The 22,599-nt window shown below is 39.6% G+C and overlaps 1 protein-coding gene across 3 annotated transcripts; it reads left to right on the plus strand.

Moving 5' to 3' along the window:
• Positions 1-5,208: 5,208 nt before the first annotated feature.
• LOC128208304 (exportin-1-like) lies at positions 5,209-21,867 on the plus strand. Of its 3 annotated transcripts, none has more exons than XM_052911859.1 (23): positions 5,227-5,348; positions 7,001-7,168; positions 7,533-7,676; positions 8,025-8,199; positions 8,398-8,504; positions 8,798-8,913; positions 9,656-9,890; positions 10,257-10,311; positions 10,526-10,599; positions 10,949-11,107; positions 11,526-11,720; positions 12,048-12,186; positions 12,698-12,801; positions 13,260-13,494; positions 13,850-14,013; positions 16,499-16,600; positions 16,860-16,997; positions 17,505-17,813; positions 18,063-18,210; positions 18,439-18,666; positions 18,897-19,062; positions 19,679-19,775; positions 20,153-21,867. In XM_052911859.1, the coding sequence occupies exons 3-23, from the start codon at positions 7,548-7,550 to the stop codon at positions 20,297-20,299; spliced, it is 3,222 nt and encodes a 1,073-aa protein (XP_052767819.1). In that variant the 5' UTR covers positions 5,227-5,348; positions 7,001-7,168; positions 7,533-7,547; the 3' UTR covers positions 20,300-21,867. The 3 variants fall into 3 exon arrangements, with proteins under 3 accessions (XP_052767821.1, XP_052767819.1, XP_052767822.1); XM_052911862.1 differs by having other exon boundaries at positions 7,001-7,106; XM_052911861.1 differs by lacking the exon at positions 7,001-7,168 and having other exon boundaries at positions 5,209-5,348.
• The last annotated feature ends 732 nt before the right edge of the window (positions 21,868-22,599 follow it).

Here is a 22,599-nt window from a genome sequence, read left to right on the forward strand (position 1 = left end):
CCTCACTCCTCGCTGCCACACCGCTCTAGCCTCACTCCTCGCTGCCGCACCGCGCTAGCCTCAATCCTCGCTGCCGCAACGCTCCAGCCTCACACCTCGCTGCCACACCGCACTAGCCTCACTCCTCGCTGCCGCACCGCTCTAGCCTCACTCCTCGCTGCCGCACCGCGCTAGCCTCAATCCTCGCTGCCGCAACGCTCCAGCCTCACACCTCGCTGCCACACCGCACTAGCCTCACTCCTCGCTGCCGCACCGCTCTAGCCTCAGTCCTCGCTGCCGCACCGCGCTAGCCTCAATCCTCGCTGCCGCAACGCTCCAGCCTCACACCTCGCTGCCACACCACACTAACCTCACTCCTCGCTGCCGTAACGCTCTAGCCTCACACCTCGCTACCACACCGCACTAGCCTCACTCCTCGCTGCCGCACCGCACTAGCCTCACTCCTCGCTGCCGCACCGCGCTAGCCTCAATCCTCGCTGCCGCCACGCTCTAGCCTCACACCCCGCTGCCGCACCGCACTAGCCTCACACCTCGCTGCTGCACCGCACTAGCCTCACACCTCGCTGCCGCACCGCACTAGCCTAACTCCTTGCTGCCGTAACGCTCCGTGCCTCACTCCTCGCTGCCGGTGGCACCGCACTAGCCTCACTCCTCGCTGCCGCACCGCTCTAGCCTCACTCCTCGCTGCCGCACCGCGCTAGCCTCAATCCTCGCTGCCGCAACGCTCCAGCCTCACACCTCGCTGCCACACCGCACTAGCCTCACTCCTCGTTGCCGTAACGCTCTAGCCTCACACCTCGCTGTCAACGCGCAATAGCCTCACTCCTCGCTACCACACCGCACTAGCCTCACTCCTCGCTGCCGCACCGCGCTAGCCTCAATCCTCGCTGCCGCCACGCTCTAGCCTCACACATCGCTGCCGCACCGCACTAGCCTCACACCTCGCTGCCGCACCGCACTAGCCTCACACCTCGCTGCCGCACCGCACTAGCCTCACTCCTTGCTGCCGTAACGCTCCGTGCCTCACTCCTCGCTGCCGGTGGCACCGCACTAGCCTCACTCCTCGCTACCACACCGCACTAGCCTCACTCCTCGCTGCCGCACCGCACTAGCCTCACTCCTCGCTGCCACACCGCGCTAGCCTCAATCCTCGCTGCCGCAACGCTCCAGCCTCACACATCGCTGCCGCACCGCACTAGCCTCACTCCTCGCTGCCGCAACGCTCCAGCCTCACACATCGCTGCCGCACCGCACTAGCCTCACTCCTCGCTGCCGCACCGCTCTAGCCTCACTCCTCGCTGCCGCACCGCGCTAGCCTCAATCCTCGCTGCCGCAACGCTCCAGCCTCACACCTCGCTGTCACACCGCATTAGCCTCACTCCTCGCTGCCGCACCGCTCTAGCCTCACTCCTCGCTGCCGCACCGCGCTAGCCTCAATCCTCGCTGCCGCAACGCTCCAGCCTCACACCTCGCTGCCACACCGCACTAGCCTCACTCCTCGCTGCCGTAACGCTCTAGCCTCACACCTCGCTGTCAACGCGCACTAGCCTCACTCCTCGCTGCCGCACCGCACTAGCCTCACTCCTCTCTGCCGCACCGCGCTAGCCTCAATCCTCGCTGCCGCAACGCGCTAGCCTAACACCTCGCTGCCGCACCGCACTAGCCTCACATTTCGCTGCTGCACCGCACTAGCCTCAATCCTCGCTGCCGCAACGCTCCAGCCTCACACCTCGCTGCCACACCGCACTAGCCTCACTCCTCGCTGCCGTAACGCTCTAGCCTCACACCTCGCTGTCAACGCGCACTAGCCTCACTCCTCGCTACCACACCGCACTAGCCTCACTCCTCACTGCCGCACCGCGCTAGCCTCAATCCTCGCTGCCGCCACGCTCTAGCCTCACACATCGCTGCCGCACCGCACTAGCCTCACACCTCGCTGCCGCACCTCACTAGCCTCACACCTCGCTGCCGCACCGCACTAGCCTCACTCCTTGCTGCCGTAACGCTCCGTGCCTCACTCCTCGCTGCCGGTGGCACCGCACTAGCCTCACTCCTCGCTACCACACCGCACTAGCCTCACTCCTCGCTGCCGCACCGCACTAGCCTCACTCCTCGCTGCCGCAACGCGCTAGCCTCAATCCTCGCTGTCGCAACGCTCCAGCCTCACACATCGCTGCCGCACCGCACTAATCTCACTCCTCGCTGCCGCACCGCTCTAGCCTCACTCCTCGCTGCCGCACCGCGCTAGCCTCAATCCTCGCTGCCGCAACGCTCTAGCCTCACACCTCGCTGCCACACCGCACTAGCCTCACTCCTCGCTGCCGCACTGCTCTAGCCTCACTCATCGCTGCCGCACCGCGCTAGCCTCACTCATCGCTGCCGCACCGCGCTAGCCTCAATCCTCGCTGCCGCAACGCTCCAGCCTCACACCTCGCTGCCACACCGCACTAGCCTCGCTCCTCGCTGCCGTAACGCTCTAGCCTCACACCTCGCTGTCACCGCGCACTAGCCTCACTCCTCGCTGCCGCACCGCACTAGCCTCACTCCTCGCTGCCGCACCGCACTAGCCTCACACCTCGCTGCCGCACCGCACTAGCCTCAATCCTCGCTGCCGCACCGCACTAGCCTCACTCCTCGCTGCCGCACCGCACTAGCCTCACACCTCGCTGCCGCACCGCACTAGCCTCACACCTCGCTGCCATACCGCACTAGCCTTACTCCTCGCTGCCTTAACGCTCTAGCCTCACACCTCGCTGCCACCGCGCTCTAGCCTCACACCTCGCTGCCGCACCGCACTAGCCTCACTCCTCGCTGCCGCATCGCACTAGCCTCAATCCTCGCTCCCGCACCGCACTAGCCTCACACCTCGCTGCCGCACCGCACTAGCCTCAATCCTCGCTGCCGCACCGCACTAGCCTCACTCCTCGCTGCCGCACTGCACTAGCCTCACACCTCGCTGCCGCACCGCACTAGCCTCACACCTCGCTGCCGCACCGCACTAGCCTCAATCCTCGATGCCGCAACGCACTAGCCTCAATCCTCGCTGTCGCAACGCTCCAGCCCCTCGCTGCCGCATCGCACTAGCCTCACTCCTCGCTGCCGCACCGCACTAGCCTCACTCCTCGCTACCGCACCGCGCTAGCCTCAATCCTCGCTGCCGCAACGCTCCAGCCTCGCATAGACCTTTCTCATCCGTATTGCTTTTATTTTAAATTTTGATATGTATGTTTGGGTTAAAATGTTATTATTTCATGGAATAATCAACTTCGTTTTCATTGTTTAATAAGGTGTAAAATGTGTAGAATTATGCCTGGCTGCCCGGCAGCCAAGCTCTATCTCGTTGTCGCAACGTTTTCATGTAGTGAATTGTTGTGCTCGTTGATGTCACGCTGTAAAACTAGCGGGGACACGTGAGCGTAATTTGCTGAACATGTCGAAAATTAAAATTTCAAGCTCATGTTTTGACACGTCTTAGCCACGCTGTTCCAATTTTGCTCACGCTGTCGCCAGGGCAAAAAAACATGAACAAGTTTACACTTAGCCAAGTTAATCACTTAAATTTAGTCAATAGTTTTACTTGATTAACATCAAGACACTTCCCTTCAAGTCGCGGAAAATTACACATACTAAAAAAACCCTTAGGGCCCGTGTTGTTTCGGTCTTGTAAAAAACCTAAGGCCGGGGTGTTTTGTTCGCTTTGTAAACCTCGTAATCACTAGCGGATCCAGTGGGGCGCACACGCCCCCCCCCCCTCCCCAACACACACTTAAATCGTCTAAAAAAGTTTACTATTTATCACCATTTCGGACTAGAAATTGTTAAAATTTTCTTAGGGGAGTACCCTCAACCCCCCCCCCCCTGCCAACACTATTTACCAAATAAATTTCGGTTCTGAGGGAGGGGCGCAATTCAAAAGGTTACGCCCCTAATTTACGCCCCCTCTAACGTGGAATCCTGGAGCCGCCCCTGATAATAACAAGTCCTTAAAATATATGAAGCAATATGCTTTAAAGTTAATAACACAATGTAATTCCTTAAGAAAACGGCATATTTTTTTATACATGCTGCCTCATAAAAATCTGAATAATTCAAACGTTAATGTTGAGTAATTTTGCTTAATATGTTATGAAGAGCAGCTGCCAGATACTCGATCATTTGAACAGAGTTATGTAATTCAATGTCCAAAAAAATTACTCCGTCTTTGTATTTATGTTTTATGTTTCATTAACACTAAACACTTCAATGTTGCTTTTTTATTCAACAATATTAAATATATTACGTAGCTAAATTACTGATAAGATTATTATTTTTTGTCTCTCAGACACAGTAATGTAGTCACTGTATAGATCTACAGTACAGTACGGCCTCAAAATAGTTTGAATTAAACCATTGTAGAAGACCCCCCCCCCCCCTAAAAAAATATAAAAAAAAGTACCAAAACCAATAATAGTGAGTGAAAATTATAATGCACGTGTGTGAATCATGATAGACTAGTGCACGTCTATGGATCATGATATATTTAAAGACTCTTTCGGAGTATAGTTTTGTATATTTGTGCCCTGGAACTGTACATTATGTGTATTTTTTCGATAGTGTTTTTTTCTTCAAATTAATAGGAAAACAATACTTTTGTATTTTCTGGGTACATCATACTCCCATTTATGATTGTCTTTAAAAATACAATACAAAATAATAACTGACCTATTTTCTAAACTGCCCTATTTTCGGTTTATCAACTGACCGATATTTCAGATGTAAAATTCCACAACGTCATTCGCAAACTAACTATTTTCATTTCGCAATTTTGCGATAAAGTAACCATCCTTTTGATTGGCTGTAATAAATAGTTCAGCTGAAGTTTTCCATAGTAAAATAACAGGAATAGTTCGACTAAAACAAAACATGCATAGTAAGTTCGTTCATATTGTGAAGATATGGCAAAATAGTACAGATCTAGTTGTGAGAAATTCTCGTTTTCAAATGTTTTTTTTCTAAAAACAAGGTTCCTTATTTCAATGAACGCAATGAAGTCATCCAATCAAATAGTCTCTTGGTAAGATAAACTTGATGCATAAATTACGGAAATTAATGAGCTTGATTTAAATGCTAAAATAGCTCAAGTTTGTAATTATTACGCCAACAAACGTAAGAAAGTATTAACATCTTTACATTTATGATACAAAATATCTTGAAAGGATGATGAATAAAACCATTTGCGCATTTTAGCATTTTACGGAAATTGCCGATTACAAACGAGATGGCGGCTACGTTCCAGTTCCAACCGGTTCAGGAAAGTTTGTTAGAAATACACAATTGTCCTACAGACACGGAAGATCACCGAAAGCAAGGTAAATTTGGTGTTTATTTTATTATGTGCATATAAAACACTTTATTCCATCGCAATACCGTTGTTTAGAATATTGGCCATTTCCATTCTGAATTTGAGTACCATGGGCGCCGCCATATTGGTTTTGTTTACGGAAGTAACCAATGACTGTCAGAAGAGCGTGACGGGCGCTTTTTTAAATTTGACTAGAACAAGTATGATGTCAGAACTTAACTTTGTCTAAACAACGTGGCTTAACGTTACCATCTCTTTTGTTGAATAGTCTTCAGCTTATTTGTTTATTGTTTTTGGAACAAAATACCTTCAAAAATGATTAATCACATGTGCAACTAATGTTTACATTAATTTAATAATAAAATGCGACCACCCTGAATTGCAACATCAAATACATTTATGGGTAAACCCTGAACTTGTGGAGAATAAATGCTACAGCATATTGAGTTAATTATTCTCATTTATAGCCTGTTGAAGAAAAAGCGTTGTTGTCATTAGTTAAAAGCATGCCGTTTGTCAAAATATAAACAATTCTATATCTGACCGATTTGGAGAAAGCTACCGTAATGCTCCAGTAATGCTGGTGTCTGGAAATACCTTGGTTGTGAAAATATAAATATTAATAATTACTTAATTTTAACTATGAAGTCTTGTTAAACATCAAACCCCTGCATCACTGACAACATATTGTTTTCCCAACCTTCACTCAAAAGTCCAAACAACAAAACCCTATAGCTTAGCAGCCTCTCACAAAATGACAAGAATAAAATTCAAAGTTCTAGTTATAAACTGTCGATCAATTGTAGACATAAAGAATGAATGTGAAAAACCTTGTTCACATCACCAACTTGATAAAGAACCGAATCCTGGCTTAAACCAACAATCGTTTTAATCAAGGCCAAGGGTATACACCATTTCGTTGAGACTGGGTTGGTCAAACTGGTGGAACGTTCAGTGCTGTCAGAACTGATATATAAGTACCCAAGAAATAAAAGCTTTTCAATCAGACTGTGAAGATTTATGGATAAAATTTAACTATTTTGGTAGCAAATCTCTTATCATTGGATCATATTTTAAACACTATATACATGACCAGCATAGTTGGGATGAATTCACAAAATTGCTAAACAAAGCTGGTAAACTATATTGCAATATCTGGGTTTGCCCTTGGAAGGTGTTGACCTGTCCTCATGTCTTTTGTGGGACACACAGGTAAATCACATCTCAAAGAAGGCAAACAGCACAAAGGGCTTTCTGTAAAGAAAAATTAAGGTACACTCTGAACAAATGAAATCTTTTGCCTTCAAAGTTCTTGTCCATCCTTAGCTTGAGTATTGCTCCACAGTTGGGTGTCCTTTTACTGATGCCCAAATATCCCAAGTTGAATTTGTCCAACATAGGGCTGCCAGATAGGCAAAACAGGACTATTGACAAACATCAAGTGCCACAGATATAGTGCAGTCTTACAGTGGTGTAGACTTGATCATAAAATAATAGATTACAGACTCTTGTCTTATGTACAAAATAACACATAACCTAATAGCCATCCCCATCTGTGGCTACCTTATCCCACTGACAAGACCATCACAACATTATCACAACTCCTTACAGATTTGTTTCTGCCACCATCAACTTTTACAAATTCTCCTTCTTCCCCAGAGCTGTCTTCCATTGGAACAACCTCCCACCCAACCTAGTGGCCTGCCCTTACCTGAAGCAGTTCAATCAGGCTGGCGGTCAGATTGAACATGTCTCGACATAGGGAGTGATCAAACTTTTACTTTTAACCTTATCTGTACCACCTATTTTTAACATTGCTTTAATACGGTAAGTTCTGTTTCTTTCACAACCTTTACAGCTTGCAGCTTGATGAACAAATGTGTAGGTCCAAAATTATGATATTTGACCGTTTGACATTAATGAAAAAAAGATAGATAGTAGCAGGTATTGTCATATAAATCTGTGTCTTTGTCTTCATGCAAAAACCTAGATACACAAGAAACAATGGGGGAATTTATTGGAAGGTCCATAACTCTAATTATTTTTTGGATATGTCCCTTATCGATTGAAAACCAGCAGGAGATGAGTGTCCATATTACTTGATGTTTGTTTTACTATGACCACCAAGGCAGTGATTATAGAGTTAACTCTTTTCATTTCAATTATAACTTCACTAATACCTGTATTTCAGAGATATTTGCCCTTGATGCCCTCACCAGCAGCAATGGGGACGTTGGCGGATGAAGCTGCCAAGCTTCTGGACTTCAACCAGAAACTGGACATCAGCTTGCTGGACAACATTGTTACTTGCATGTACACTGGAGATGGCCAACGAGTAAGTGTTTACTAGTTAGTAGTTACTTAAGCCATTATATAATGCCTTAATTGCCGGGTAGGTTAGAAGCATTGTATACTAAACGTTTAAATCCTGACAATAATTCACTGATTGGAAATGAAAAGTAGATGTAAAAAAGCAAAGTAAAAATTCAATGTAGAAAAAATCTTTATTTTTTGTATTTCAATTCATTAGTAAATGGAGTCCTAAAAATATGAGAATATTTCTTTTTCTTGAGAAATTATTGAAATCAAATTAATATTTTATTGTTTGTTGGTTTAAAGACAGCCACATACTCTGATAGACAGTCACTCATTGTTCCTAATGATTTTCTTCTTCTTTTTTCAGCAAAGAATGGCACAGGAAGTCCTCACAAATCTCAAAGAACACCCAGATGCATGGACCAGAGTGGACACAATTCTGGAGTACTCTAGTAACCAGAAGACAAAATACTATGCTTTGCAGATACTTGAAAATGTGATAAAAACTCGCTGGAAAGTTCTTCCACGGCCACAGTGTGAAGGTACCTTTAGCTGGAAACTTATTTTTAATGTTAAACTTAGAATTAATATTTCATCTAACTACAGAATTTTCCTTTCTTGTTTGGTTGTAAAACAGAGATTTGGTTTAAATCTGCTGCGCTAATAAATGCTTTTGTCAGAGTGTCTCTTGCATTATTGTATTTTGAATTCAATTGATTTGTCACCTTCTATATTAACAGGTATCAAGAAATATATTGTCGGTCTTATAATCAAAACATCATCAGATGCACCTACACTGGAAAAAGAGAAAACATACCTTGGCAAATTGAACATGATTCTTGTACAGGTACCATGCTTCTTATGAATATTTTGTCTTGTTATTCCATGTTAACAATGATGAAATTAGTAAAATTACTCTATCATAGATAATGACAGTATAACTGATTCTGTGTTTGGACAGAATAGACAGAAACATTTAAATTATGTTGATGTCTTTGAACTACAAGATAGAAGAATATATTGGCTCTAACATAGTTTTAAACAACTTTCTTTTGACATGGTTGTACATTAATGCTCTTTTAATTGGTAATTAGTTGTAAGGTTGTATTATTTGTTTATTGAGTTTAATTTGTAATGCAGATATTGAAGTATGAGTGGCCAAGGAACTGGCCCTCTTTCATCTCAGACATTGTGGGGGCCAGCAAGACAAATGAATCTCTTTGTCAAAACAACATGACCATACTGAAACTGCTCAGGTTTGTCATAGTAGATGATCATATATCACCTTTAGCCAGTTTTTTTTTTCAAAATAGCAGGGTGCTACAGAAAGTGACGAGGTGCTTAGGGTTAAAAGTGCACATTGTATAGGGCTGTGAAGAATTTCTGTATTATAATTTGAAAAAAAAAGAGTTAATATCATGTTACTGTAATTGAGGAAGTTTTGACTGCCAGATATTAAGTTTGCATGTATTTTTAAGTATCTTTTTTACTTTGAAACAAAACAAAAGTTAATATTTCATTATTTAAAGCATTGACTTCTATGAAGGCAGAAAGGTGCACATGCTGGTCTTTCTGGGGGCAGAAGGGTGTTTCCAAAAAGAACATAGTTCAGCTACCTTCTATAACTCTTAAGCAAAGCCCCAAACTTACAGCAGTTCACATTTACTTGTAATTTACTAAAAATTGAATTTGTATAAAATGAATGTGCTTTTTTATAAAATCAGTGTACAAGTCAAACTAGAAAATGATTGGCTGTCCAACAGTTTTATCAAATTATCATAGTTTAGAACAAAAATGTACATGCATTTATTTAGAATAATTAATTCAATCTTTTTATCATGTAGTTGAATAATGAAATTATGTTTTTATAAAAAATGATTCTGATTACTTCCACTGGAACCTTGTATTGAAAGGAAATGCCATATGTTTAGAACTTATTGTCATCTTTTGTTAAGTTTTTTGTTCTTCAGCTCACCATAATTGTACCATTTATTTCAGTGAGGAGGTATTTGACTTCTCGAGTGGCCAGATGACTCAGTCAAAGGCAAAACACCTGAAGGACAGCATGTGTAGCGAGTTCTCCCAGATCTTCCAGCTTTGCCAGTTTATCATGGACAACTCACAGAATGCACCACTTGTTGGCTCCACTCTTGAGACATTGCTTCGGTTCCTTAACTGGATACCACTCGGCTATATCTTTGAGACTAAGCTTATCTCCACTCTGATTTATAAAGTAAGTTTAGGAAATGGAATAGATTGCCCTAAGTTGATGATTTATCAAGTTTTGAATTGACCAAACAAATAGAGGACCCCATAGGGTTACATCCTGAAAGCAGGTTTACCTATATACATTTATATTTAAATTAATTTTAGGAATTGTTTATCTGAAGTTGATAATTGGCCAAAATAATCAATATTTTTTAATGCCATAAAAAGTCATTAATATTAAAATGAATATGTATTTGATTACTGATTCCTGGTGTTAGCCTCTGGAGATGATTCTTTCTGAATGTCAATGATTGAAGTGTGCATATAACCATTACTTGACAGTTAAACATTATGTATGGGTTGGAATATAAAAAAACTTGTGTTTTTTCAGTTCCTCAATGTCCCGATGTTTAGAAATGTCACCCTGAAGTGTCTTACAGAAATAGGTGAGTTCTTTACTTAAAAAAAGTGTCAAAATAATAATTCAATAAATTGTGGCCTTGATTTTTGAGTGTTTACAACTGTTGTTTTCTTAGCTATTGACATGAATACTTTAAATATCAAGTATTTTTGGAAAACTTATAAATGTAAATTGTACGATATATTTTAATGTATTACACTTACCACCGAATGATATGTGAAGTTATGTATATGTTTCAGCGAGTGTACAGGTTTCACAGTATGATGAACAATTCATCCAGTTGTTTAGCTTTGCATTGACACAATTAAAACAGGTACTAAACAAGTTGACTATTATTAACATATTCTGAATAATGGGTGTTAGTCTAATTTTCATGACACTAAACCACCATTTTTCTAATATATATACATATTCAGTAAATGAAAGGAGAGATGTACTTCTCTCGGACTAACCTGGGAAACAAATGCACTTGGATTCATAAAAAATGTTAAACCTTGTTGATTACTGTTTTAATTTGATTAACTGTATTCCTATTTACACCAAAGTGTCAAATATATTGTCTAATTGAACTAAATGTATTTGAAAATATCAGTGGAGTTATTTGAATTATAAATTATAAAAGCATTGTATAACAAATGACTAAGTGCTTACTTTGTTGTCAGATGTTGCCGACAGCAACAAACATTCGTGACGCGTACCAGCGTGGAACAGACGACGAGCAGATGTTCATACAGAACCTGAGTCTCTTCCTATGTACGTTCCTTAAGGAACATGCACAGCTCATTGAGAAGAAACCAGACCTCAATGAACCATTAATGGCTGTGAGTATTAAAAGTGTTTGCTCTGGAGCCTATCAGACTACCACAATTGTGATTCTGAGTGATAATCAAGGAGACTTGAGGAGACTCCATAGTTTTATATTTAGTAGTCTGGGCCTATAAATAGGTGTCTCAGACTGCAAAGACTCTATTTTTGTCAATGATTTTGACATGGTACTGTGTACATGCAGAATTCAAGGATTCAGTAAAAATCAGCATTTTCAAAACATCTTCAGATTGTCTCTGTTGTTGAATACAAAGAGTTTTTACTAATCAGAAATTGATTCTGGCTTGCAGAATTATGCTTATTTTGGTAGTTGCATTGTTTTTAAAGGTTGGTGTATTCAAAGCTAATGTTTATTGTTTAAAGATGTTTTAGACAATAGATAAAGTTTAAACTTGAAGTTGTAATTGTTTGTAGGCACTTGGGTACCTGATCTTGATCTCGGAGGTAGAGGAAGTTGAGATATTCAAGATATGCCTGGAGTACTGGAACTCACTGGCAGCGGACCTGTACAGAGAGAGCCCATTTTCCGCCACATCTTACTCCCTCCTGGGCAAGACACACACCGAAATGCCCATACGACGACAGCTGTATAACCCTGTTCTCTCACGGGTAGGCAAGTTTGATGAGATCTAATCAGGCACCATTAAAATTAAATGAAATCATGATTTAAAAGAAATGAAAAACCAGATTTTAGATTGTTCTAGTCTCTATTTACAGAAACATTTTATTGGCATAATGCAAAAGAATATAATAATTATAACTGAAAATGTTATAATAATGAAAAAAAGGAAGATAATTACTGAAAATGGTTTTTACTGGTATATCGAAATGCTGTTAATAATTGGCAGAAAACAACATACATGTATGTTGTATTATAGTAATATGACTTCGTAGATAAAACTAAATGGATGTGTAATAAACTGACCCTCTGCACAGGTACGTCGCGTGATGATATCTCGTATGGCTAAGCCAGAGGAAGTACTGGTCGTGGAGAATGAGCAGGGAGAGGTAGTACGAGAGTTTATGAAGGATACAGACTCCATTAACCTATACAAGAACATGAGGGAGACACTAGGTATGTGTTACACTTTCTTAGATCAAAATTAGGACTAGCCTGAAGCAAGCCAAGGCTTGTGAAAAAAACCCAGAGTTATGATGTGTTTGTATATATTGTTCAGGTCTTGGATATAATGTTATAATACTATAATTATCATTTTTGGTAAATGTATTTTGGCTTGTTCATAAATGTTAGTTGTGTTTACTCAATATACAGGAAGATAGATACAAGAGATACAATTCAGTCCACTACAACATAATTTCAGTTACTAGGCAACTGAAAGGAGTTGATGAAGTGAATACCTTTCTTATGTGTGTGTTGTGCAAATGTATCCTATTTTAACATTGGACACACTTAACCACTTTTAAAATGCCGGAAGGGCTCACCGGGCTTAATGAAATTTTCAAGGAAAATCCCAAGAGTTATACTTGTTATTAATGTAAGGATTTAAGTGTGTTGTCCTAAAATTTAACATTGAAGAAATTTGATGCTTCAAAAAGGTCAATACTGGCATTGTTGTATTCTTCAGTGTACCTGACCCACTTGGACTACGCAGACACAGAGGCCATCATGACAGAGAAATTACACAACCAAGTCAATGGCACAGAGTGGTCATGGAAAAACCTTAATACAGTATGTACCAGTTTGCTCTTTTAGTTTGAACCTAGGGTAAAGATAATATGCATTCTGACAGTTAATGTAAGGTGAACAGCAGTAAGATAAGAAGTCTGTAAATGTTAGGTGATTGACACAGTTGTAGATTAGGGCTTTTCAAGTAAAACATATAACCAAGCAGGAAGGCAATTTTTAAATAGTATATGGGTGGATGTCTTCGCTAATTTGGACCCCGAAAGGGTAAATTTGCTTCTGTAAGGGGATGGTATATTTTAAAAGTACCTCCCCCTCCCAGGGGTTATATGGTTAAATGGAATAGCCCTTAGTCAAGCCAATAACAAACTTGAGTACCCGGTATTATTGAAAAATTTCAAAGCATTATGATAAGAAAATTTATATGAGTGTTCTTGGTTCCCTATACGAAAATGAATGTTCTTACAAGGGATAAAAGTTTCACCTTATAAATCCATTTGCAGTTATGCTGGGCTATTGGCTCTATCAGTGGAGCCATGCACGAGGATGATGAGAAACGATTCCTGGTAACCGTAATCAAGGACTTGCTGGGCTTGTGCGAACAGAAGCGAGGCAAAGACAACAAGGCCATTGTGGCCTCCAACATCATGTATGTGGTGGGACAGTATCCACGTTTCCTCCGTGCACACTGGAGGTTCCTAAAGACTGTCGTCAATAAACTGTTTGAGTTCATGCATGGTATGTGTTTCAAATTATAGGAATGTTGGAATATTTTTTTCAGTTGAAGCTTCAGGACCTTGTATGCAATCTGTCTTACACTCTAGTAGAAATATGAGGCAACTCAAAGCAGTCAGATATATGTCATTTAACCATCATACTTTTAAAAACCAGCCTTTAACATCATTTGTAGAGCCCAGATCCAAGGAGTTCATGTGTTTATTGATCAAGTGTAAAAGGATAGTGCAAAGGCACTAGCGATGGTTTAATGCGAACAGACGCATAAAGATTGTGTATTTTGTAATTGTCAGTTATTATTGCAGTATGGTGATGGCCATATAGCGCATTAATCGTTGTCATTGTCTTTTTTTTCTAGAGACCCATGATGGTGTACAGGACATGGCATGTGACACATTCATAAAGATAGCTCAGAAATGTCGTCGCCACTTTGTACAGGTGCAGGTCGGGGAGGTGATGCCGTTCATAGAGGAAATACTCAACGGCATCAACACCATTATATGTGATCTCCAGCCGCAACAGGTATGCAAATCACATTGAAACTTCAGTCATTGATCAAAGCAAGAAGTAAAATTATTTTCTTAAATTATGGGAGTTCATTGTAACATTAAATCAGGTTCTTGTAAAATTGTCAACATAAGCTGCTATCATCAAAATACTGCCACACAGTTGTTTATTATACCCCCGACAAACGAAGTTTGAAGGGGTTATATTGGAGTCACCCTGTGGTCCGTCAGTTTGTCGGTCGGTCCGTTGCAATTTACCTTGTCCGGAGCATAACTTAAAAACTACTGGATGGAATTGGATAAAACTTCATACAATGGTAGAGCATAATGAGAGGAAGTGCAGTGTACAATAACCATAACTCTATTCTTGCAATACTGAGTTATCGCCCTTTGTTACTTTTTTTTTGTCCGGATTATAACTTGAAAAGTACTGGATGGAATTCATAGGAACTTCATACAATGGTAAAGCACAATGAGAGGAAGTGCAGTGTTCAAGAACCATGACTCAACTTTAGCTAATTACTGAGTTATTGCCCTTTATTTGTTTTTTTTTGCTGTCAGTTTTTTTCCAGTCATTAACTTGCAAACTACTTGATGGAATTTATTAAAACTTCATACAATGGTAAAGCACAATGAGCGGAAGTGCAGTGCATAAGAACCATAACTCTATTTCAGCAAATTACAGAGTTACTGCCCTTTGTTACTTTTTTCTTGTCCGGAGCTTAACTTGAAAACCATTGGATGGAATTTAATAAAACTTCATACAGTGATAGATCAAATGAGAGGGAGTGCAGTGTACAGGATCCGCAATTCTATTTCAGCTAATTACAGAGTTACTGCCCTTTGTTACTTTTTCTTGTCCGGAGCATAACTTGAAAATTATTGGATGGAATCTAATAAAACTTCATACAGTGATAGATCATAATGAGAGGAAGTGCAATGTACAGGAACCGCAATTCTATTTCAGCCAATTACACAGTTATTGCCCTTGGTTACTTTTTTCTTGTCCGGAGCATAAATTGAAAACTACCGGATGGAATGTAATAAAACTTTATACAATACTATAGCACAATGAGAAGGAGGAGTTCAGTGTACATGAATCATTACACTATTTTAGCAAATTACAGAGTTATTGCCTTTTTCGGTGTGTTTTTTTTTGTCAAACTTTTGTCCGGACAGTTACTTGAAAACTACTAGATGGAATTTCATAAAACTTCATACAATGATAAATCATAATGAGAGGCGGCGTTCGGGGGTATTAATCACCTTCAGTGATAGCTCTAGTTTCCATTAAATAAAAGCTTTATAAGATTCATTGATATAAAGTGAAAAACATTATTTGTTTATACTAGGGATGCAAACGAATGGCAAAATTGATATTCGAATATTCGGTAATTCTTTCGAACGAATATTCGATTACCAAGATACATCTTTTAAAAGTGTAGTAAACTTTTATAATATTCTCTAAAGTAATAGCCGGGGCATTTTAGCTCTACTTTGTCGTAACAACTACGCGTGGCGGACCCTGAATTTTACCAAATGAGCCTCTGAAATTCTTCATTTCAGAAAGACAAAATTCATACTTTATGAACAAAGAAAAATAAACAAAAACTTTTAATTAATATTCCTCTGCCTTCATATTTGTAAACCACGTGAACCTAGATGGATTTCTGGTCAATTGGCGTTATGCGCCAATAGAGAGTCCGTAGGACGAGCAGCCTCGTTCTGGGATTGACCTCTACTATACAAACTACGGAAAAACTAAACAAACTTGGGTACTAGTTTATTTCAGAAATTCTTAATTTACCTAAAATTATTGGATTTTTTCTGTCACTTGTTGTTTTCTGTCACTCCCCGTGTTTTTACAATAAGCCAGTTATTGTAAAAACACGGGGACTTTTTAGAGTACCTGACGATATGTCCCTAAATGATACATGCCGCGTGTTTAGTGTATTGTCATCAGATTCACACCTCTGGCATTATGGGCAAATCGTTGTTAAAACAAGACAAACGAATCTTGAAACACAACAACATAGTTGTAGGCAAAATATTTATTATTATAATTATTCAACACAAAAAACATCGAATATTCGAATACTGATTTTGACATTCGAATACCAAACGTTTGATCGAATATTCGAATACTCGAATATTTGTTTGCATCCCTAGTTTATACTAAATAAAACTTGATTTTGAAGAAAGCTGATAGCTTATGAGATCACTTACGATTCCGTTTACTGGGTAGTAACCAGTACTGTGTCCTTTTTGAAAGGCCATCAGATAGTTCCCCTCCCTAGTAGGAATCAAACCCACAACCTCTCAGTTGAGAGGCTGACACCTTTACCACTATACCACTATCACCCTGATTAGGATCAAATCCACAACCTCTTGACATACAATACATTATTGTGAATTTGATCTAAATAGTTTACTCATAGTAAGGTGTTTTCGATTTAGAAATTGTTAAGCTCTCTAGCTGATATTTGTTTAATCTGTTTCAGGTGCACACATTCTACGAGGCAGTGGGGATGATGATCTCTGCGCAGACTGACCAGGTGGCCCAGGAACACCTGATTGAGCGCTACATGCTGCTCCCCAACCAGGTCTGTTGGCACTTTTTATGATATTATTGCTGTTAACAGGTTGTTTCCCGAAGCAAAAAAGCTGCCATTTCCCCCCAAAAAAGACACTTTCTAAAAAAAAAGATGTAAAAGTTGTTATGTTCCTTTACACAATGACCTATTAACAAGAAACTGTAAAAAATTTAAATTCTGTATTTTTATTGATTTTCATTTTATTTGTTATTTGTTACAATCAAATAGGCAAAGACAGTTTAAAAATGTACATAACAAACCACTGCAGGTCTGGGATGGAATTATCAACCAGGCGACCCAGAACGTCGAAGTTCTCAAGGATGGCGATGCTGTCAAACAGCTGGGAAACATCCTCAAAACCAACGTCAGAGCTTGCAAGGCTCTTGGTCATCCATATGTTGTACAGGTAAGAAGTCTTATATTTGTACATTTAGTCTCTGACAAAAAAATGTTCCATCATCTAAAAAAAAATTTGAGATGTGATAGCCTTGGTGTCATTGTCATCATCATGCAAAATCTTACTCATAGCTGAAAACAGTTGAAGATAATTATGTTCAACTTGGTACACATGTTGCCAGTGACAATACTGGTCTTAATAATTGCATAGTTATTATGACTATAAGTGTTAATAAAAAAATACAGTTAAAGGCCGCTTTAAGTGCTCTTGTTTTAGATCTGCGTGTTTACTTTTGATTACCTTGCCATTTCTAGATATTAAATTGTGCCTAGAATGCAACACATCATCAAATTTCTGGAGGATTGATGTTTTGTTATCAACCAACAATTCGTTTCAGTTGAACAGATATTTTATTTTGTTGGAACAGAAATAAATGTGTAAGGAAGAAGGAGTGGCGTTTGGGGGAAAAGTAGTGGTTGAAACTATTTATGTAGAGAACCTCCAATTGTTTTTCAGCTTGGGCGCATTTATTTGGACATGTTAAATGTGTATAAAGTGATGAGTGAAAACATAAGTAGTGCCATTGCATCCAATGGTGAAAGTGTGACAAAACAGCCGCTCATTCGAAGCATGAGAACTGTGAAGAAAGAGACATTGAAGCTTATCTCCGGCTGGGTCAGCAGGTCAAGTGATCCCTCAATGGTGGCGGAGAACTTTGTTCCACCCCTCCTAGACGCAGTATTACTTGACTACCAGCGTAACGTGCCCGCAGCTAGAGAACCAGAAGTATTGAGCACCATGGCAACCATTGTTAACAGATTAGAGGTATGGATATGAGGGCACAAAACATTTGCTAGCATATTGGAGTCAGAAGATTGTAACGGCCAATGCTATGAATGTTTTAGAACATTGCAAACATTCATGGAAAATTAATACTACATCAGCCTGTTTAAAATCATCTTTGTTGAAACACTTTTAAAAGGATATATATATATATATATATATAATGCTGTCATTTTGTAATATGATTTTAATGGTGTATGAGCTCGTATGATATAACTGCCAATGTTTCAGAACCATATAACGAAGGACATTCCCCAGATATTTGACGCGGTGTTTGAGTGCACCCTGGAGATGATCAACAAGGATTTCGAAGAGTTCCCGGAACACCGCACAAACTTCTTCCTCCTCCTACAGTCTGTTAACACACACTGCTTCCAAGGTATGTATTACAAATCCAGGAACTTGATTGTATCGAGGTATTATATGATCATGAAATGGAAAAAAACACATGTACTTTTAAAGATATTTGAAAGTTAATTAAATTGTTCTTAAACATGGTTTTGTTCACATTGTGTTTTTTAAGGGGATTTTTTGAAGAAAATTAGCTCTTTAATTTTGTTTAAAATTGTTCAGTGGTTTTAAATTTTATTGATTGTGTATTTTTCAGCATTCTTGAACATCCCAGCAGCACAGTTCAAGCTTGTGTTGGACTCCATAATCTGGGCATTTAAGCATACAATGAGGAATGTGGCTGATACAGGACTTGACATCTTGTATGTGCTTCTGCAGAACGTGGCTAATGAGGAGAATGCAGCACAGAGTTTCTACCAGACATTCTTCACAGACATCTTACAGCACATCTTTTCAGTGGTGACAGATAGTTCACACACTGCAGGTATGGGTTGATGCCATTTATTTCAAAAGACTCAGGAAAGCAAATCAATCTCATCCAGGAACTGATCAATACTAGTATCAGAAACAAAATGTAAATATTTATGAATAATACAATTGCTAGTTTTGGCAAGAGATGTACAACACATTCAGAGCCTGTAAAAAATAAAAATAATTAAGCATTAGTGTGGAAGGATTCCGGCTTTTTCATTAAATTGTGTTGTTTTTCATTAGGTTTGACGATGCAGGCAACCATCCTGGCATACATGTTCAGCCTGGTGGAGCGAGGCAAGATCACAATCCCCCTGGGCGGCAACACGTCCACTATTGCCGACAACATAGCATTTATACAGAACTTCCTTCTTAACCTCCTGAAGGCAGCTTTCCCTCACCTGAATGAGTAAGTGTACCGGCCTATAATAGTGACAGTAAGCAGCAAAAGCCTGAATCAATCACCTGCAGGATATATGGGTCTTGAATCTTGTTTATTATATATACGGCCTTGTGGGTTATAATCCTGTTATGATATGAACTTATAATATTCAGGCTTGTTCAAGAAATGTCATTCTTTTTAATAATGTTAAATAGTGTAATAGGTATTAAAGTGTGTTCTGGAATATCACGTCGCTATTCAAGGAAATACTGACTGTTATTTGGGGCTGTTTGTACTTGATAAGCAGTTTCAACCTCACCTCTTGTGAATTTCTATCCGCATACAAGCTTTTGCACACTATTTTAAAAAAGAAACGCATCCTGCCAAGCCAAGCCAAGTATTTTTAATTATTAAAACAGACACAGTATTTTGTTGTCTCAAAACAAGAGTGTTGACTGTAATAGTTTAACACAGCTAGATCTTGAGCTAACACTTCAATTGTTTATAGACTTTCAAGTATACTTCTTAAGCAGTATTCCTTATAAGGATAACATTAAATTTAATGTAAAATGTAACTTGTTTCCTAAAAATAATTCATAAGGAAATAGTGTGTAATTTATTACAATGATATTCTACCTTTCAGACCACAGATAAAGATATTCATTGAGGGGCTGTTCAGTTTTAACCAAGACATAGGAGCATTCAAGGAACATTTGCGAGACTTCCTTGTACAAATTAGGGTAAGTCTAGAATGAAAATAGTCTTGAAAACATATTAGGAAATGTGACAAAATTATTATTGTTTATTAAGTAGATGGTATAGGTTTCTATTGTAGGATTGTCAAATAGTATACCATGAAATAAAAAAAGATAAGAAATGATCACACACTTGAATTTTATTTTGAAGTCTAAACCATCCTAGATGTATTTTCGCAAGTATTTGAATAATCAAACATTTTCAGTTTAATGATGCTTCCCTGAGAAATAGGCGCAAATTTTCAGCCTCTCAAAATTGGTCTCAATAAGTAAATACTGCAAAATGTAAGCGGAACTGTTGTAACCCTGTCAGGAGTATAAATTGTCGCCGGTTTGTATGAACCTTATATGTTCTGTTACAGGAGTTTGCGGGTGAAGACAACAGTGACCTGTTCCTGGAGGAGCGAGAGACGGCCATCAAGCAGGCCCAGGAGGAGAAGAAAAAGATACAGCTATCCGTGCCTGGCATCATTGGCCCACACGAGATACAGGAGGACATGCAGGACTAGGGGCAGGACAAGGGGCGTGAGACCCGCATTGTGTAGGAATGGGGAATGACGTTGCATCCAACGGGGCCCGGGGCGTGGGATGGCTCACTGCCTTGGTGACATGGTTCCTTGGATGGCCACAGCATTGCTTCCATTGTGGACTGTTAAAGTTGAGCAGATAGGAACTGGAATCTTCTTCTTTTCTTTTTATAGCTTTTGAGAAACTGAAAGTCTTAGTCTTGTGATGGAAAAACCTCATGATAAAGGAATTGACAGAAGTTGTACAGTGAATCACAAATCATGAGATGGATTATAGATGTTTATATCCTTACTGTGTATGTGAAATACAGGCCCCTGCAGATACACCTAGCAAATGCTTTGTGTTTTTCAGAGATATGTGCTTGCGCAGGAGTGAAGATACAAATGTTTTCTTTTGCTTTATTGATTAATCTTGCAAATAAATGGCCCAAAGTGAGCTTATCTTTTGAATTGCAAATGGCAGATTGCAAATTGTAGAAGAATAGGAGACTTCCTGATGGCAAAAGACAAATATATATATTTCATGATGAATGCTGAAATAAAATGCAGATACGCCTGCGTGAATATTTTCTTAATCATGTTAGGATTTTGCACAAAAAAGGTCTTTTGGATCAGTTTGATCTGAATTTAGATATTGTGTGATTGTTCAATATTTGAACTTGCTAAATAGTCTTGTTAATTGCTGCATTAAGTGCAATATAATTATGTGTATATTCACTTGCTTATTATCTATGATATGACTGCTTCTGGGGACTATAAACTCTTTAGTCTCGTAGTAATGGATACAGCAAGTTTTACCATAATTGCTTTTGTAAGAGAATTTTACGACATTTCCATTTTGCTTGGGAAAATCCTCATCCTGTGTATGACATTGGCACTTCTCTGAATCATTGATGATAAAAAAAAAAATGAAATTTCATGAGTTCATGTCCAAACATCATTCTTCATTTAAGAAACGACTATCAAACATGCTTATTTGTACATTGTACATTTATGTGGATATGTTCATATTTAAGTAAACTATGTAGCGATTAATTTGAATGACTTTAGTAAATATGTTGATCAGTAAAACACAAAACCATACATTTTGCAAGATGATAGCAAATAAAACATGATTGTCCTCATCTATTGTTTGTACCGTTTGCTAGGAACTATGTTTTAATCATGTAACGGTTATTTCCCACTAATATATAGGTCATTGCCATTTGAATCATCCTGTGCACAATAATCCATTAGGCCATTTACCATATATGTTTCCTGTGTCATGATTGACATAATCCGAAACCAGTGATTTTTTTTTTCATGTCTGTAATCTGACTGTTTAACAAGTGTATGTACATATTAAAAGTTGGTACTTAATTCATGTGAATGTGTATATTACCAATCCTTGAATTTATGTTTGTACAGAAGTGTTCACAATGATCATTTTTCACTCTGACAGCATTTTTTTTTTCACCTCAACCATGTTATAAAAATGTATGTTGTTCTGTCGTGCAGGATTAAATGTTCTTATGTTATGATGAAAGTTGACAATAAAGTGACCAAAATTTCATTGTCTTAGTTATCTTTTATTCTCTAATATTTGAAGACATTTCCCGAAAGGAAGAAGGAAATTATTTGCAATTTACCTGATACCGTCGTCTTTCAATGTAGGTGACTACATGTGAAGGGGGAACTATTGACAGGCCGGTATTCATAAAGACTCTTATGCAAATTTCGAATTTCATAATTTAAATTTTCAAAATCAAATTCAAAAAAATGTATAAGTGTTCTTAACACAATTTTCGATAAAGTCTATGAAAGTGAAATATTTCAAAAATCTGAACTGTTTTTATCAAAATATAAACAGTGAGATACTGAAATGAGAAAAGTGATTTAAATGAGGAAATAACTACAGATGATTTTTTAATACTGGCTAGACTTCACAGTTTGTTTGGCTCTACAGACTTGGTGTCTGCAGCTGTGGTGGCGTAGCTGTGCAAAAACCTGAACTTGGCCATGACTCTAAAACTGTTCAATATATTTACATAGGACTTAATACACACGGTTCTAGTGGCACTGCACATCGATGTTATTTCTACATTATTAGCACAGAACTTGTCGACTGAAGTCACAAAACAGTGTTGATATCTTGCAGCAATAAAAGCAGATTTATGACAGTCTGAGCGGCTCTTTATCTTGTTTAAAATGTGAGCAAATATAGCTCTTTGAACTTCCTACATCGGCTTAGATCGCAGACGCTATCAGGTGGCATATTCTTGTGTGATTATTAAATTGTAACC

The sequence above is a fragment of the Mya arenaria genome, chromosome 11 (assembly GCF_026914265.1).
Source record: "Mya arenaria isolate MELC-2E11 chromosome 11, ASM2691426v1".
NCBI lineage: Eukaryota > Metazoa > Mollusca > Bivalvia > Myida > Myidae > Mya > Mya arenaria.